This window comes from Corvus kubaryi, unplaced genomic scaffold, assembly GCF_017639235.1.
Source record: "Corvus kubaryi isolate FWS band 111438036 unplaced genomic scaffold, C.kubaryi_AGA036_p1.0 37397, whole genome shotgun sequence".
NCBI classification, from domain to species: Eukaryota; Metazoa; Chordata; class Aves; order Passeriformes; family Corvidae; genus Corvus; species Corvus kubaryi.
In genome coordinates, this window is record NW_024581136.1 from 19980673 (window position 1) to 19996254 (window position 15582).

Below are 15582 nucleotides of genomic sequence, written 5' to 3' on the forward strand. Positions count from 1 at the left end.
GCCTGTTGTAAACAAGTGAGTTTGAACTCAGTTTCCAGCCCCTGTGGTTGGAGGACAGCACAGAAATCTGGGACAACACCTGGAGGTGTCCCACTTCTCCTGCCCACCTGCATCCCGCTGCTCCAGGATGCTGCAATCAGGTTTCCCAGCTGTAGGAAATGTGGAATATTGGCTTTGCTGAGTTTTCCCAGCTGGAATCGGGGCACTGAGAGCCACAGCTCCCCTGAAACAGGAAACCTTTCCCTTCAGTGGGCTCATCCCAACCAGTTTGTCATTTCTTCCTGTGTTTTCTTGGGCATCCAGGGAAATTGCTGGAAGTACCAACATTCCCTGGCATTTGATCTCCTCCCTGTATTTCAGGTCGGAGCAGGCTTTTGCACACAAAGGCAGGCCTTAGCCTTTGGGCACAGAAAGAGTCTCCCCGGTTTTATTGGGATTCCAGGAGTCCCCAAACGGCCTGAGCAGGAACCTGCAGGAGCCTCAAGTGACAGAAAATCCAAGTTTTAAGAGATTTAAAGCAGGGAAAGGATTCCAGTTCTGTCTGTGCTTTGGAATGCTCAGGGAAAGCATAACTGGACACAATTCCAGAGGTTTGACAGTGCTGCACTGGGAGCATGAGGTGAATCCCAGCACCTCCAGCTCACGGAAATTCTTCTGGATTTATTTTATTTCTAAAACTCCTGCGGAGCTTCTCCAGCCTTTTGGGAAGCTGAACACCTTGAACCAGCAAAGGCAATCCAAATTTATTCAGCTCCAGGTAAGTGAGATATTCCCAATGCAGCCTTTTCCCCCCTGTGCAGTTTAACCAGTGAGTTTCCACTGTCTGACAAGTTGTCCTGGAAAACAGAGAAGCTGGGATTGATCCCAGCGTGGGAGAAACGGGAATCCAATATTTGCTGATTTCCAGCCACCCACTCTGGAACTCGGAGCCGTGCAGGATCCATCAATCCCAACGTGTTCGGCCTCCTCCTCCAGTGAGGAACGGGATGTGCAGGATGGATCCTCGCCCGAGGGTCGGCTCCCTGCCCTTGGAATGCCTGAGGAACCATTCCCACTTCCCTGTGTTGCCTCTGAGTGTCTCTCCCTGTTTCATTTCCACCCTCTGGTGTCTGTCCACGGTCACTCCCATCCATCACATCCTGGCCGATAGCCTTGGAAAGAGCTCTGGAAAAGCCTCGTGGGCTGTCTGTGCCCTGTGCGCGGGGGATGGAGTTTGGGATGGAAGGAACCACCCTGTGGAATCTCCTCCCGAGGGAAGCACAGCTCCAGCGCGCTGGGAGAGAGCCTGGATGCCCAATCCAGCCGGCCCTGCTACAGCTGCTCCGGCAGGAGCGCCGAAAATAAACAATCAGTCCGGCACGGAGGAATCATCGGAGCCCTCTGCCCGCCGCCAGAGCCCGCACTGGCCCCGCACATTCCCGGGATGACTTCATCGGGATCCAGCGCTGAGCCGGCAGCGCTGGGAGCTTTTCCGTGCTGACAGCCAGCTGAACTCTCGGCTCCAGCAGCCCTGCATCGATCCGCCGGCTATTCCAGGGCTCGGATCGCCAGGAGCTGAGATCCCTGCGGAATCCCGAGGCTCAGAGCCGCGGGCCGTTCCCCCCAGGACGCCCAGCCACGTTTCCCCCACCCCCAGGAATTGCACAGCCGAAAGAAAAAAGGCTGTGAAATCCAGGGAAATTCTGCCACGGAGCCCGGCCACCGCTCGGCAGAGCCCTGGGAATCCTCAGGCATCTTTTCCAAGCACTGTTTGGAATTGTTATCCCCCGGAGCTGCTCCCCCCCTTCCCGAGCCGACAACAGAACCCAGCCTTAAATTCCCTTAATAAACTTCCAGCACGGCAGGAATCGCATCGCGTTTGCTCCAGGCTCCTTCCCCCGAGGCAAAAGTGCTGCTGGATCCCAGATTCCCTGAGGAAATCTGCCCGCGCATCCCCGGCTGGGGAGTCACACACAGCATCCTCCATGTCCCGGCGGGCACCCCACAGCCCCGGCATCCCTTCCCCATTCCCGAGGGAGCTGCTCCATCCCAGAGCTGCCCGAGAGGGAGCTCGGGGCATTCTTTAGGGAATGCAATCCCTTACCAGCCGCATGGCGAAGTTTCCCAGGGAAAAGAGGCAGGAACGCGGCTCCTGCCGGCGCTGGCTCCCGTGGAGCGGCAGGAGCCGGGGAAGCTGCAACCCTCGGAGTTGAGCTCACTCTGTAGGCACCAGGAAAACCTCAAAGAGAGGGGGGAAAAAATGGGAAGAGCCAGAGCGGGAGCGAGCAGCCCACAGCCAGCGAGATGGGAAACTTCTGGCACGGCTCCAGCGCGGGGATGGATCCGCTGTCATCCCGAGGCGCGCAGCCATGGGAATGAGCGAAACTTGGATTTACGGGCGGGTTCGGAGCCGGCAAGGAGCGTTTTCTAGGGAATCCAGGGAGGAACGACGCTGGGTCCGAGAGGGAATGGCGGGGTGGGTGTGTGCAGCACACACAGAAACGCATCAGCCAGAGAGTCCCTGTCAGAGATTCTATTTTATAGATTCTGTATTTTATAGATTCTATTTTAGATATTCTATATTTTACAGATTCTAATTTATAGATTCTATATTTTATATATTCTGTATTTTATATATTCTATATTTTACAGGATTCTATTTTAGATATTCTATATTTTATAGAATCTGTATTTTACAGATTCTATTTAATATATTCTATATCTTGTAAATTCTGTATTTTAGATATTCTATTTTATAGATCTATATTTTATATATTCTGTATTTTAGATATTCTGTATTTTACAGAATCTGTATTTTACAGATTCCGTTTTAGATATTCTATATTTTATCTATTCTATTTTCTAGATTGTATTTCCTATCTTTATTTTGATTTCTCTATTTTATTTCCTATTTTCTATGAACAGACCCAGGTGCCAGCACAAACCCCAGCCAGGCCATTCCATCAGCTCCTCGGTGGGAATTTTATTATGCACAACTCCAATCCCAAATCTGCATCCAAGAGGCTTCTCTGGGGTTTATGATGCTCCTCAGGCACACCAACAAATCCCTTAAGGGGTTTTTCCCAGCATTGCCAAAAATCCATTTTCCAGAGGTGATTCCGATGATTTCAAGCACGTGGTGAAAGTGCTCTGAGCCTGAACTTGTGCAAAGATTTCTGCTTTGGCAGGCAATAAAAGGAAAATGAATAATAATCCCAAATAGTAATAATTGCCAACTTTTCATAGGCCAAAAGGCTCTGTAAGGCTCAGAAAAACAACCAGGATCACTTGGAAAGTGTTTAAATCTGAATTTATAGCAAATGCAAAAATTTGGGGGTTTTAAATGCTGGTAGGGAATATATATTTAATATTTTAAAATAGATTTAGTTTAAAATATAAAATAGTTTAAAGACATGTAATAATGTAATTTAATAAGACAAATAATTTAGATATATTGAATTTGGGGGCTTTCTCCTGAACCCCAGCTCCAGCAGGGCTCAGGGATGTGTTCGGATATTTTCCAGCCCTCTATGCAAAGGGAATGTCAGCTCAGGGAAAATTTGTAAATCAACACTTTTTTGGCACGAAAAGGGTTAAAAATCCCAAAAAACTCCAGAGAGCGTGGCTTAAACTGGCAGCGAATGAGTGAATTCAGCCTCTTTTACTCCATCGTTATTTGCTTATATTGTGTAATTATTTATTGAAAATGAGGTTACGAGTTCAGTCCCTGTAAACAGAGCTCCAAACAATTCCAGCTTTCCAAACTGGGAAGGGGATTCCTGCAGGTCTGGGCTGGGTTTCCTTCAGCCCACGAAGAAAACGAGGAGTCAGGCAAAGCTGAATCACCGGAGGGGGGTGCGGTGCTGGTTCCCCTCCCGTGGGGAAATGAGCCCTCAGTGGGAAGGGAATCACACGGGAGCAGACAAACAGGAATTCCTCGGTGCCACAGCAATCCCGGGAAGGCCGAGGAGCTCGTGACAAAAGCAAAATATTTGGGATATTTGGAAACAGAGCCGTCCTTAACACCAGCGATGCTCCCACAGGTGGTTCCTCTCCAGGCTCAGCTCCAGGCCCGCAGGAGAAGCGGCCAGGAGGTGCCAGCTGTGCCCAGATGTGCCCATGGAAGTTCAGCAGGGCGCCAGAGCTGCACAATCCCAGCTATCCCAGTGCTGGGAATGTGGCTGGGTTTGGTGAGCACCACGGGTCCTGCTCAGGATTTCAGATTTCTTCCCCGTGGACAGAATTCCAGGATCAGCGAGGTTGGAAAAGCCCTCCAGGGCCAGCGAGTCCAACCTGTGCCCCATCCCCACCTTGTCACCGAGTGCCAAATGTCCTTGGGCATCTCCAGGGATGGGCACTCCAAAGCTCCCTGGGAGCCCCTTCCAAGGCTTGGCCGCCCTTTCCATGGGGAAATTCCTGCTGGCACTTGGCTGCAGCCAAGTCCATGCCCCAGGAAGGAGGAGGGTTCCTGCTGGTGGTTGAGGAGCCAACCCACCACATCCCAGCTCCAAAAGAGAAGCTGGAAATTGGCCCAAAATTCCTCCCTGGCTGGCACTGCACACCTGCATTTCCCATCAGGGAATGTGGGCATTTATCAAGGAATCATGGACTGGTTTGGGTTGGAGGGACCTTAAAGCTCATCTCCTTCCACCCCCTGCCATGGATTCCACACCTTCCCCCGGATTCCTGTCCCTGGAAAGCTCAGGGAATGTCTCACCCACCTCCCCTCCCCTTCCTTTGCTCCAGGGCCAGCCTGGCAGTGTCCCAGGCCAGGCTGGGGCTTGGAGCAGCCTGGGACAGTGGGAGGTGTCCCTGCCCATGGCAGGGGTGGCACTGGATGGGCTGTAAAGTCCCTCCCAACCCAAACCAGTCTGGGATTCCATGGTTTCCCAGTTCAGCCTTTGGTTCCCGTTCTGATTTCCAGGTTTTGTACCAACGCTGAATCATGGCCATGAAAATCTGTGTGTCCAGCCTGGACAACACTGGGGACACACGAGTTTGATTTTCCCCTCAGATGAGATCACTGCAGAGCTGCTCCTTGAGCCAAGTGTCTTATCAAGATCTCAAATCCCATCTTTATAATTTCCTTATGGAGAAAAAGACAGGAAAAAAGGTCTTTGGGAGAGCTGCAGCCCCCCTGTGTCCCCTCCCCACCGGTTTTACACCCTCTGGGAGAAGGATTTGGGGTTAACCAGGCTTTATTCCCAATCCCTTTTTCCCAGGATGAAACAAAAACAATTTAGAAGGAGAAAGAAATAGCAAAGCAGACAGCAACCCTGCACCATCTGCTTCCCAGGGAGGAGCCATCTCCGGCAGGAATCCGTGTGCAGGGAGGGAAGAGGACTTTCCCTTGGCTTTGCCATGGAAAAACCGTGTGGGTCCTTAGGGAATTGAGCTTTTACCTGGACACCAGCCCCAAATTTTCTGATGATTTTTGTTCCTCTAGACCTGGAGTGGGTGAACTAAACTGCCCAAAGCTGGGACCTGGGAGCTGCTGGATCCTTCCTGTCTCCAGGATGGGCTGGTGGGGTCCCAAAATCCACATCCTCCTGGTATCCCATGGACAAAAGCTGCTGCTTGCTCCCAAAAATGGGATCCCAAACAGATTTGGCACCAAAAGAAAACTCCACAAGACCTCAGGTGGCAGCTGCAGCCTGTGCTGGGTGAGCTCATGGAAGAGATGTGGATTTTCCTGGTTAGGAAAGGGAGCGCTGGATATCTGGGAACAACGGATGATCCGAGTGACTCTATCTGTGAGATAATAATGCAGCACCAGGAAAAGATCCCATTTTTATGATCCACTTTTTATCGGAAATTAAAATTAACTGCAGGACGGTGGAAGTCAGAGGCGGCTAATTATAGCTCTGGGAAGGAGGAGCTAATTCCCGGGAACGGCTCAGCTCCATGGGATGCAGAACGAAGCCTCTGCCACCCTCTGCTCTCCCTCCACCCCTCCCTGCACTCCTGGGTGGTTTTTGCACATTCCAAACCCCTCAGGGACCAGGACAATGATTGTCCTTTCTACTTCCAGCAAAACCAGTTTCTAGGAGTCTTTTTGATTCCATGACTGTGTGATCCAGGGAATGAACATCCACCTATTCCAGCACAGGAAGCCCGAGAGCTGCTCTTTGACAGAAATGAAGATGCTGATTTCTTCGAACACCCGGGCTGTTTGAAGGGAGAAGAAACAGAATTCCTGGGAAACCTGGATTTTCCAAAGGCTCCACACTGCCTCACTCCGCCCTGGAGGCCCCACAGATTCTGCAGAGTTAAGTTGCCACATTATCTCCAAGGGAAAAAAAGGGAAAAATCCATCTCCTGTACCACATCTCCAAGCCTTTTCCAAAGGAGTTTGGAGTCCCACAATGCCACACCAAAGCCACACGTGTGTGCCAAAATTCCTGATTTTTGAGCCCAAAATAAAGCTGGAAAGATTGATGGCTCCAGCACTGAGCAGCACATTCTCCTGCTCATTCCCAAATCTGATGCCGGGAGGAAAAACCAACCCTTGGTGCTCCCTCACACCTCCAAACCCCAGTTTTCCAGGGAATTATTTGGTCTCCTGAGCTCCAGCCCCTCTCCCTGATTTCTCCATGTGGGAAAACCCTCTCTGCCCTTCCCAGGAGCCTGGGTTGTCCTTCTCTGTGCTCCCAGGAGTTGATCCCATGGCAAGGACTTGGTGGATGGCCTTGGACCAGCAGATGGAAAGGGAGAGGAGCTGTTCCTGCTCCTCAGGAGAGCAGGAAGGACATGAAGAGCTCTGGCTGGGAAAGCAGGATCTGGGCATGTTCCTGTATCCAAGCTGTTAATTCCCACTGGATTCTTGAATAATGAGCACTCCCTGCCCAGCCAGCAGATTTTAAGGCAGCCAAAACCCAGGACCTCCTGCATTCCCAGAATTGCCTGGGAACCCTCCTGGAAACAGCCTTAAACCCAGGAATTAAATCAGGAATTAAATCAACAAAGCTATCGGGGTAATTTTTCTCACCCTACTAATTAGTGGGATCTGGGATTGCAGTGTGATCTCGGAGCTGCACCCATTACCCAGCCAGCCCCACACATCCCAACGTGGAATTTCAGCACGGATGGTTTACCCAGATTTTTCCAGAGGACCAATTCCCATCTGCTGGATTTAACCATGCATTTGCTGTGTGTTAGGAGCTGTGGTGATTCGGCCCTCGGGGTCTGGTCAGGGTGGGGTGATCCAGATAAAAGAGGATGGTCCCTTTGGGGCAGGATGGTCCCTCTGGAGCGAGGGGATCCATCTAGAACAGGATGGTCCCTCTGGAGCAAGGGGATCCATCTGGAACAGGGTGGTCCCTCTGGGGCAGGATGGTCCCTCTGGAATGCAGTGCTCCAGCCAGACCATGATGCTCCTCAACATTCCCAACTCCTGGTCCCATCCTGCCCCTGTTCTCCAGAGCACACCTGAAGCTCCCCCTGAGCCACACCCAGGGCACATCTGTCCCCTATCAAAGGGGTTTTAAGCCAGTCCTTGTGTGTCCTTAGGCCAGGCCTAAGCTCCTTGTGCTCCGTCAGGACGTGCTGTGGGTGTTGCACCATGCCACCGTCACCAAACCAAGCCCAGGTGCTGGGTTGTTCAAGGCTTTGGACTAAAATTGGGCCTAGTGAGGAGTCTGGCACTAAAACCTGATTTTCTGAGCCCTGCAAGGCTGACCAGACTCACAGGAAAACCGGCCCCTATAAACAGCAGGTTAATCATTTATGGAGATCAGCTCTGGCTCGGGATCTGGAGCTCTGCACTCCTGGAATGCCAATGGGAAGGAAGACCCGAGCTGGCTCCCTCTGCTCCAGCCCACCCTCCCTGGGGAGCTCATTAGCGTGGAAACTCTTGCTGGAGAATTCCATCAATCTCTCAGAGCTGGCTCTGTTTGGGATTCCCACTCCTGGATGCTCCAGCTGAACAAAAGCTCCCGGATGGCTCCCCCAGCCTCCCTCGGATTTCAAGGAACAGACTCCCAGATGTTTAAGAATGCAGTTATTGAACAGCCTTGCTCAAATATGGGACTAAGCTGGAGTTGTCTCATCCTGCCCACACTCAGCTGCTTCCAGATGGATTTATCCAAGAGAAAATGGAATCCTGGGTGTGGCTCCTTGGGGGCCTTGTAGGAACCTCGGATTCTTTGCAATTTGAAGCCTAAAATGGAGTTTTCCAGAAGTCACAAAGATGGGAAAACATCATTCCTGCTCTTAAAATGGGAAGAAAGGAAAACCCAGGGAACTGCAGACCAGGGAGCCGCACGTGTGTGTGGAGGTGGGATTTACATGGGATAAGGGGAAGGAATTCCTCCCTGGGAGGGTGGGCAGGCCCTGGCACAGGGTGCCCAGAGCAGCTGGGGCTGCCCCTGGATCCCTGGCAGTGCCCAAGGCCAGGCTGGACATTGGGGCTTGGAGCAGCCTGGGACAGTGGAAGGTGTCCCCAACAGCAGGGGATGGGATTTAAGGTTCCTTCCACCCCAAACCATTCCATGACTCTAGGATAAGATGGAGATCCCATCTCCAGGTTTTCCATGGGATTGAGGGGTCAGGGGCTCCATAGGAACCTCACCTTCCCTGATAGGACACGATGGGCTCAGGCAGCAGAGACCCCATCCCAGCTTTCCCAGCATTCACCACGTCCAAGCCTTGGATTCCCAGTCTGGATGAAAACAGAGAATTCCCCATTTCAGCACCAGATAAAAGCACTTGTGCATTGGAATGGAATTTTATTAATTGTTATTTTAATAATTTTAAATTGTTATTTTAGTCATTTACCAGTTTACTTTCAAACGGTACCATTTCAAGAGTTCTAAATGATTCAATTATTTTAAAGTAAAACCACGTGGAAGCACTTGGAAAAGGCTGGATTTAGGCATGGAAACACCTGGAGATGGCTTTGGATGCAGCTGTACATCCTGGCAACTTCATTTTGCTGCTGGGAAATTCCCCCTTCAGTCCTACCTGGTTAATTCATAAAGCCCAATGTCCCCAAAAGAATTTTCTCCGCTATAAATCCCCTGGAATTCACGGGAAGTGGCTTTGGCCATGGTCTGCTCCGTGTGGGAGCTGGGCCCAAGGGATGTGCATGGAAAGATTTCCAGTGCAAGGTAAGGAATAACCAATTCCAGTGGGATCCACAGCATTTGGGGCCCTTAATGAGCTGCTGGAGAATTCCCGTGGTTAATATATTCAGGGACTACAAGGGAATCCGGGAATTTAATGAATCTCAGCATAAAAAAAAAAGGTGCTTGGATCTAACTGCAAGTAAATATTGCTTAATTATTCTTCTCATTCCATGGCTGATTTAGAGGCATTTCCCTGGATACTGTTCCTGGTCCAGGCTGTGAAATATTTATTGGTCCAACTGTAAAGTCCACGGGTTTTGACACACTGATGCATTTTCAATGCCTGTGTTCTAAACCCCAAAAATTTAAGGCACCAACCCCCCTGCCAATCCCGAGCACATCTTTCCTAGGAAAAGCAGCAGGAATTATGCAGATTGCCATTAATTTCTCCCTAAACTGGCTGCTGTCATTCCCTCCCCTTTATTATCCCTAATCAGCCACACTGCCTAACTCCTCTCGAGCTGTTCTTCCCCTTCCCGATTTTACTGGGGATTTTGCTCCATTTAGAGCTTCCCAGTGCTTTTTTTTCCATTCCAGAGGCTTCCCAGAGCACAAACCAACAGCCCTTGCGGTGAATTATGGATTTCAGCTCCTCGTTTCTCTCCAAAATTTATTTTGAGCGTCCTTGTGCTGTGCAAGACGAGTGGAACCCTTGGAAAATCCGTTTTTCTTTCCAGGGAGCTGCCCTTGCTCCTTAAAAAGCCAGTCCCAACTCCCACAGAGCTTAAATCAAATCCAGGCATTGCATCCATCAACCTGAAAGAGGAACCAATGGGAAAACTCCCAAATCCCATCCTGCTTCCTACGGACACGACTTAAGTTGTTTAAATGGCCTGTCCAGCCTTTTCCTGCAGGAGCACCGGGATTACAGGAGCTGAAACTCCAAAGCTTTGCGAGGGAGTGTGATGGATTATCCAGAGGGGAATGATAATGGGTGGTTCATAAAAGATTTGGGGGTTTTTGGTGCTGTTGGGAGAAAAATCCCTGGAATAATTGAGTGTCTCCAGCACTGGGTAGGGCAGGTCTGTCCATCAGTTCTGGTGCTTTCGGAAAACCAACGGAACTTTGAGCCAGAATTCATCTAGAAAAAATTAATCATCATATTTAAATATGAAAGCTTTATGGTGGAGAGAAAAGGGTGAAAAAATAGCATTTTTTATCATCCCCTGCTCAGCCCTCAGGTTGCAAATCCAGTGGGAAATGCTCTTCCCGCTGTCCGGGAGCGGCGTTCCCGCTGCCTTGCAGCTCCTCATGGGCTTGCTCCAGTTAATTACAGGCTTTAATTAGTCCTGAGTGGTGCCTGGGGAATAAGATAACTGCTCTCTCCTGATTTATAACATTTCAGAGATTGCATCAGTCCAAACAAAGGAAAATTGGGAATCATTGCTGATTGATGAGCCTGGGCAGGATCGAGGGGAATTCCTGCACAAAAATCCCCGGGACAGAGCTCTGCTGCCAGCACGGGATTCAGGACATGGAAACCCCCAAAAATAAGGAGCAGGGGGGATTTTCCTGCACTCCTGGAGCCCTTCCAATGCCAGAGCTGGGATCCTGCCAGTGCAGGCCTGGATCTGGGGTGATCCTTGTGGATCCCTTCCAGCTCAGGATGTTCCATGACCCTGGGATATTCCCTAGCAGTTTGACCCCCAAAGGCTCGTTAAAGCCACAGCCCCCACGTTTACTCCTAAATGCTGAGTTTTGGCTCCCCATTGTCCATGAAAATGAATTTCTGATTTTTCTGGATGAGCAATTCCCATCTGCTGGATTTAACCATGGATTTGCAGTGTTTTAGGAGCTGTGGTGATTTAGGAGCTCCAGACAGGAGCCTCCAGGGCTGCCCAGCTTGGCTCCCGGAGCTGCTCCCAGCTCTGCTCCTCCAGCATCCTCACACCTGGGCCCAGCCCAACGAGCCCAGAGAGCCCAGCACTTAAACCCTGCTTAAAATGAACGGTTGGCACTTTATCCACTAAACTCCAGACTTTTTACCAGCTCCACTATTCCCAGTGAGGAACCTGCCCTTCCTCAGTGCAAACGCTCCTCCTTTGCAGAGTCCTGGCTGGTTTTTGATGATTATTGTTATTATTGTCGATGATTATTGTTGTTATTTTCATTCTGAGCACTGTGTTATCCTTTCCCCACCAGCCTGGCCTGCTGGGCCTGGATTACTGAGGCTAAATTAGAGATGGAATCAGCACTCGTAGGGGCTTGGTAAAATCCAAAAATGGCACCACAAAATCCCTCCGAAGCCAAGCAACGAGGATGAAAATCCTGTGGCAGCCAGGGCAGGAGTGATTTAGGTTTGGAATTCACAGAGCACAGAGATCGAAGCAGAGGTGACCTGTGGCTGTGGCAAACACGGAGGGGGTTTAAAGGGAAGTTTATTTCCAGACACTTCATTCTGCTCAGGGGCAGCCGGGGATGGGGCTGCGTTCGAGCGGGGCTGGGCCCAAGCAGGCACTGCCAGGGCTGGTACGAAGGTGATGTTAAATTGCAAATTAATTCCTGTTCCAAAGGCCATCTGGATGGCTTCCTCGGAGCTTTGTCTCTTCACTCAGATGAGTTTGCTGCCACCGTTTTGGTGCTGCCATTTCCTCAGTGCCAAAGGCAGTGGGATCCCAGCTGTGCCAATCCCCAGCTCGTTAGGGACAGACAGGTGTGGAAGGTTAGGTTTTATCCTTCTTTTGCTGTTGTTGTTTCTTTCTCCCAGGGAATTTTTCTCCCGTTTGCTGCCTAAAAGATGGGAAGGACGGTGCTTAAGGGACCAAAGCTGCGGCCGGGACAGGGAGGAGGGGGTGCAGCTGCTGCAGAACTGGGGGTGAGTTTGGTGGCTGGGGAGTTTCTCTGGGGAAACGCACAGATCTGGGGGGCTGGGCTGGGGTCAGGGGCGGGGCTCGGCTCTCCTGGGGACCGGAGAGGGGACAGGTGTGGGTTTGGTGTGGGATTGCTGCTGCCACCACCGAGTCCTGTCCCTCACTGCTTCTCCCACCGTGGGTGAGCCTCTGCCCCCCAAGAGCGACCCTTGAACTGGCACATTTCAACCCCTGACCGCACTGGGAGGGAGCCTCACCCTCTGCTCGGTGCCTCGGGGGACCCCAAATCCCGACCCCACTGGGAGGGAGCCTCTCCCGGCTGCCGCTGCCGCCCCAGGACACGGCACGGGACAGGTGAGAGCCGCGGAAACCCCAAACAACCCCCGCTCTCCTCCTCCTCCTCTCTCCTCCCGGAGCTGCCCGGACCCCGTTGTTTTCTGCCGCTCTTTCGGGGGTTTTTTCTCCTCTTTAACCCAAAACCCCACACCCACGCGGTCATCTCGCTGTTCCCACAGCCGCGCTGAAGGGGGAATTGCCCGGCTGGGGAAAGGCGGCTGCTGGGATTCTGTTTGCCTTTGCTGGTGCTGTTTTTCTCGTTATGTATTCTCTTACTCCTTTTCCCAAACCTTTCCCTAATTCCAAAGTTACAACCACACGGAGGGAAGGGGGCGGTATTTCCCACGGCAGGAAGGTTCCCAGGAGGGCGGACAGGCGTCCTTCAAAGCAGGACACCAGGGAAGACCCGTGGCGAGGCTCGGGTGGGAAATGGGGCGGGATGAAAGCTGCAGGAACCCCACGGCAGCAGAGCATCGCTCCTGGGCAGAGGGACGATCCCATTCCTTCAAATCCCCGCCCTGTGGAAGGCGGTGGGGAGCATCCAAAGGGAGTTTGTGTCCATCCCACTCCTGCCTGTCACGGCATTCCCGAACTTTTCCCTGTCAGCGCACAGGACCTGCCCCCACCTCCTGATTCCGTCCTCAGGGCCGCTCAGCACTTCCCGGGAAATGCGCTGCTCTCCAGACACGTCTCTCCCATTTTTTTCTATTTCCCTCCCTTTTGTCCATTTCCCTCCCATTTATCCCCCTTGTTCCCCGTTTTCCCCTTTTTCTTTTTTCTCCCCCCCCCTTTTTATGCCCCTCGTTCTTCTCCCCCTTTCTTCTCCCCCTTTTCCCCCCCATTTTCCCCCTGTTTTTTCCCCCCTTGCCCCCCTCCTTTTCCCCCTTTTCCCCCTCCCATTTTTCCCCATTTCCCCCCCAGTTTTCCCCCCCATTTTCCCCCCTTTTTTCCCATTTTGGAGATGCAAAGAGGGGGAAGCCAAATGTGCTTCTGCTGCCAGCCCGGGATGCTGAGACCACAAATGCCAGGGAGGGCTCCCAGGCCGGATGGAGTCACTGGAACACGGGATAGGAAACCCATTCCCACCCCAAAAATTGACCTCAGTTCCCTGGCATGGATCTATCCACGGGAATTTTCTTCCCCTCGATTTTAAAGGCTTCTCATGCAGCCCCGACCCAGCGCTTCTGATAGAAGATGGAACGAGGAAAATGAACACCCCAGTTCCAGCTCTGCTCTGGAATCCCACCATCGTTCCCAAATCTGCTGCTCTGCCTTTGTCTCCCAAACATCAATTCCATCCCGGGAAACAAAAGGCTGATAATATGATATGATATAATATGATATAATATGATTAATATATATTATAGATTAATATATTAATAATATAAAAGAATAATGAGTTATAGATTATGAATAATGTATGTTAGTATATAAAATATAGAATACATTATAATATAATATATCATAATATAATTAATAATTAATTATTAATATAATTAATATATAATAATATATTAATATAATTAATATATATGAGATAATTAATATAGTAACAATATATAATATTGTTTTATAATATTAATATTATACTATATTAATATATAATACATAATAATGTAATGTAATTTGTATACAATATATTAATAAATAATGATATTATTTATATATTATTATATCTTAATATGTAATATTTATAACACTATATAATATTATATTATAATCATTATATATAATATATATCATATATATAATGATTTATATATATAATGGTTATAATATAATTAATATTTAATATTAATTATATTTAATTAAGTATATTAATTGTATATTATAATATATTAATAATTATATTATATATTATATATTAATATATAATTATATTATGTATTATAATTCTATATATTATATATTAATTATATTAATTATGATTAATTATTAATAGTAATTATAATATATTATATCATGTTATATTATATATAAAAATCATAATATAATATAATATATTATATTATATCATATTCATAAAAATCATAATATAATATAATATATATTATATTATATAACACAATATAATACAATACAATGATTTTTCCCTCCTGGAAGGAGCCCCACCCTTCCCTCCCCGTGCCCCCACCCAGCCCCAAGCGCAGCCCACGCCCCCAGAGGTTGCCGGTGCTGCGGGGGCAGAGAGCGGGGGCAGGGCCGGGCAGGATCGGGGCCGCTGCCGAGCGGGAGCACCGGGAATGTTGATCCTGAGATCCGGGCTGTGGTTAAAGGGGAATTCACGGGTGTCTGCAGCTCTCACTGGTGCCCTCGTCTGACCCCTTGACCCCAAATGGCCCCAAGTGACCCGTGGATCAATTAAAAATCACTCCAATGACCTCAAGTAACCCCTACGACCTCAAGTAACCCCAGTCAGGGCCTCAAATGACCTCAAGTAACCCCTGCCGGGAACTCAAAAAACTCGAGTAACCCAAAATGACCTTGAGTAACCCCAAATGACCTCAGGTAACCCATATGACCTCAAGTAACCCCAATCAGGGCCTCAAATGACCTCAAGTAACCCCTGTGACCTCAAGTAACCCCAGTCAGGGCCCCAAATGACCTCAAGTAACCCCTGGATCAATTAAAAAATACTCCAATGACCTCAAGTAACCCCTGTGACCTCAAGTAACCCCATCAGAGAATTCAATGACCTTGAGTAACCCCAAATGACCTCAAGTAACCCCAATCCGGGCCTCAAATGACCTCAAGTAACCCCGGTCAGTGCCCCAAATGACCTCAAGTAACCCCTGGATCAATTGAAAAATACTCCAATGACCTCAAGTAACCCCTATGACCTCAAGTAACCCCAGTCAGGGCCCCAAATGACCTCAAGTAACCCCTGCCAGGGACTCAAAAAAACTCAAGTAACCCAAAATGACCTTGAGTAACCCCTATGACCTCAAGTAACCCCAATCCGGGCCTCAAATGACCTCAAGTAACCCCGGTCAGGGCCCCAAATGACCTCAAGTAACCCCTGGATCAATTTAAAAATACTTCAATGACCTCAAGTAACCCCTGTGACCTCAAGTAGCCCCAATGACCTCAAGTAACCCCAATCAGGGCCTCAAATGACCTCAAGTAACCCCTGGATCAAGTAAAAAGTACTCCAATGACCTCAAGTAACCCCTATGACCTCAGGTAACCCCATCAGAGAATTCAATGACCTCAAGTAACCCCAAATGACCTCAAGTAACCCCTGCCGGGAACTCAAAAAGACTCGACCAACCCAAAATGACCTCGAGTAACCCCTATGACCTCAAGTAACCCCGGTCAGGGCCTCAAATGAC

The 15582-nt window shown here is 49.4% G+C and overlaps 1 protein-coding gene across 1 annotated transcript in view; it reads right to left on the bottom strand.

Annotated features, from left to right (window-relative positions):
• Positions 1 to 2369, bottom strand: part of IQCJ (IQ motif containing J) — a gene marked incomplete at its 3' end in the record, with an annotated part of 50001 nt that extends 47632 nt beyond the window's left edge. The window contains exon 1 of the mRNA XM_042042398.1: positions 2084 to 2369. Within this exon, the coding sequence (XP_041898332.1) occupies positions 2084 to 2092 (9 nt within the window). The remainder of the gene's footprint in view (positions 1 to 2083) is intronic.
• Between the last annotated feature and the right edge of the window lie 13213 nt (positions 2370 to 15582).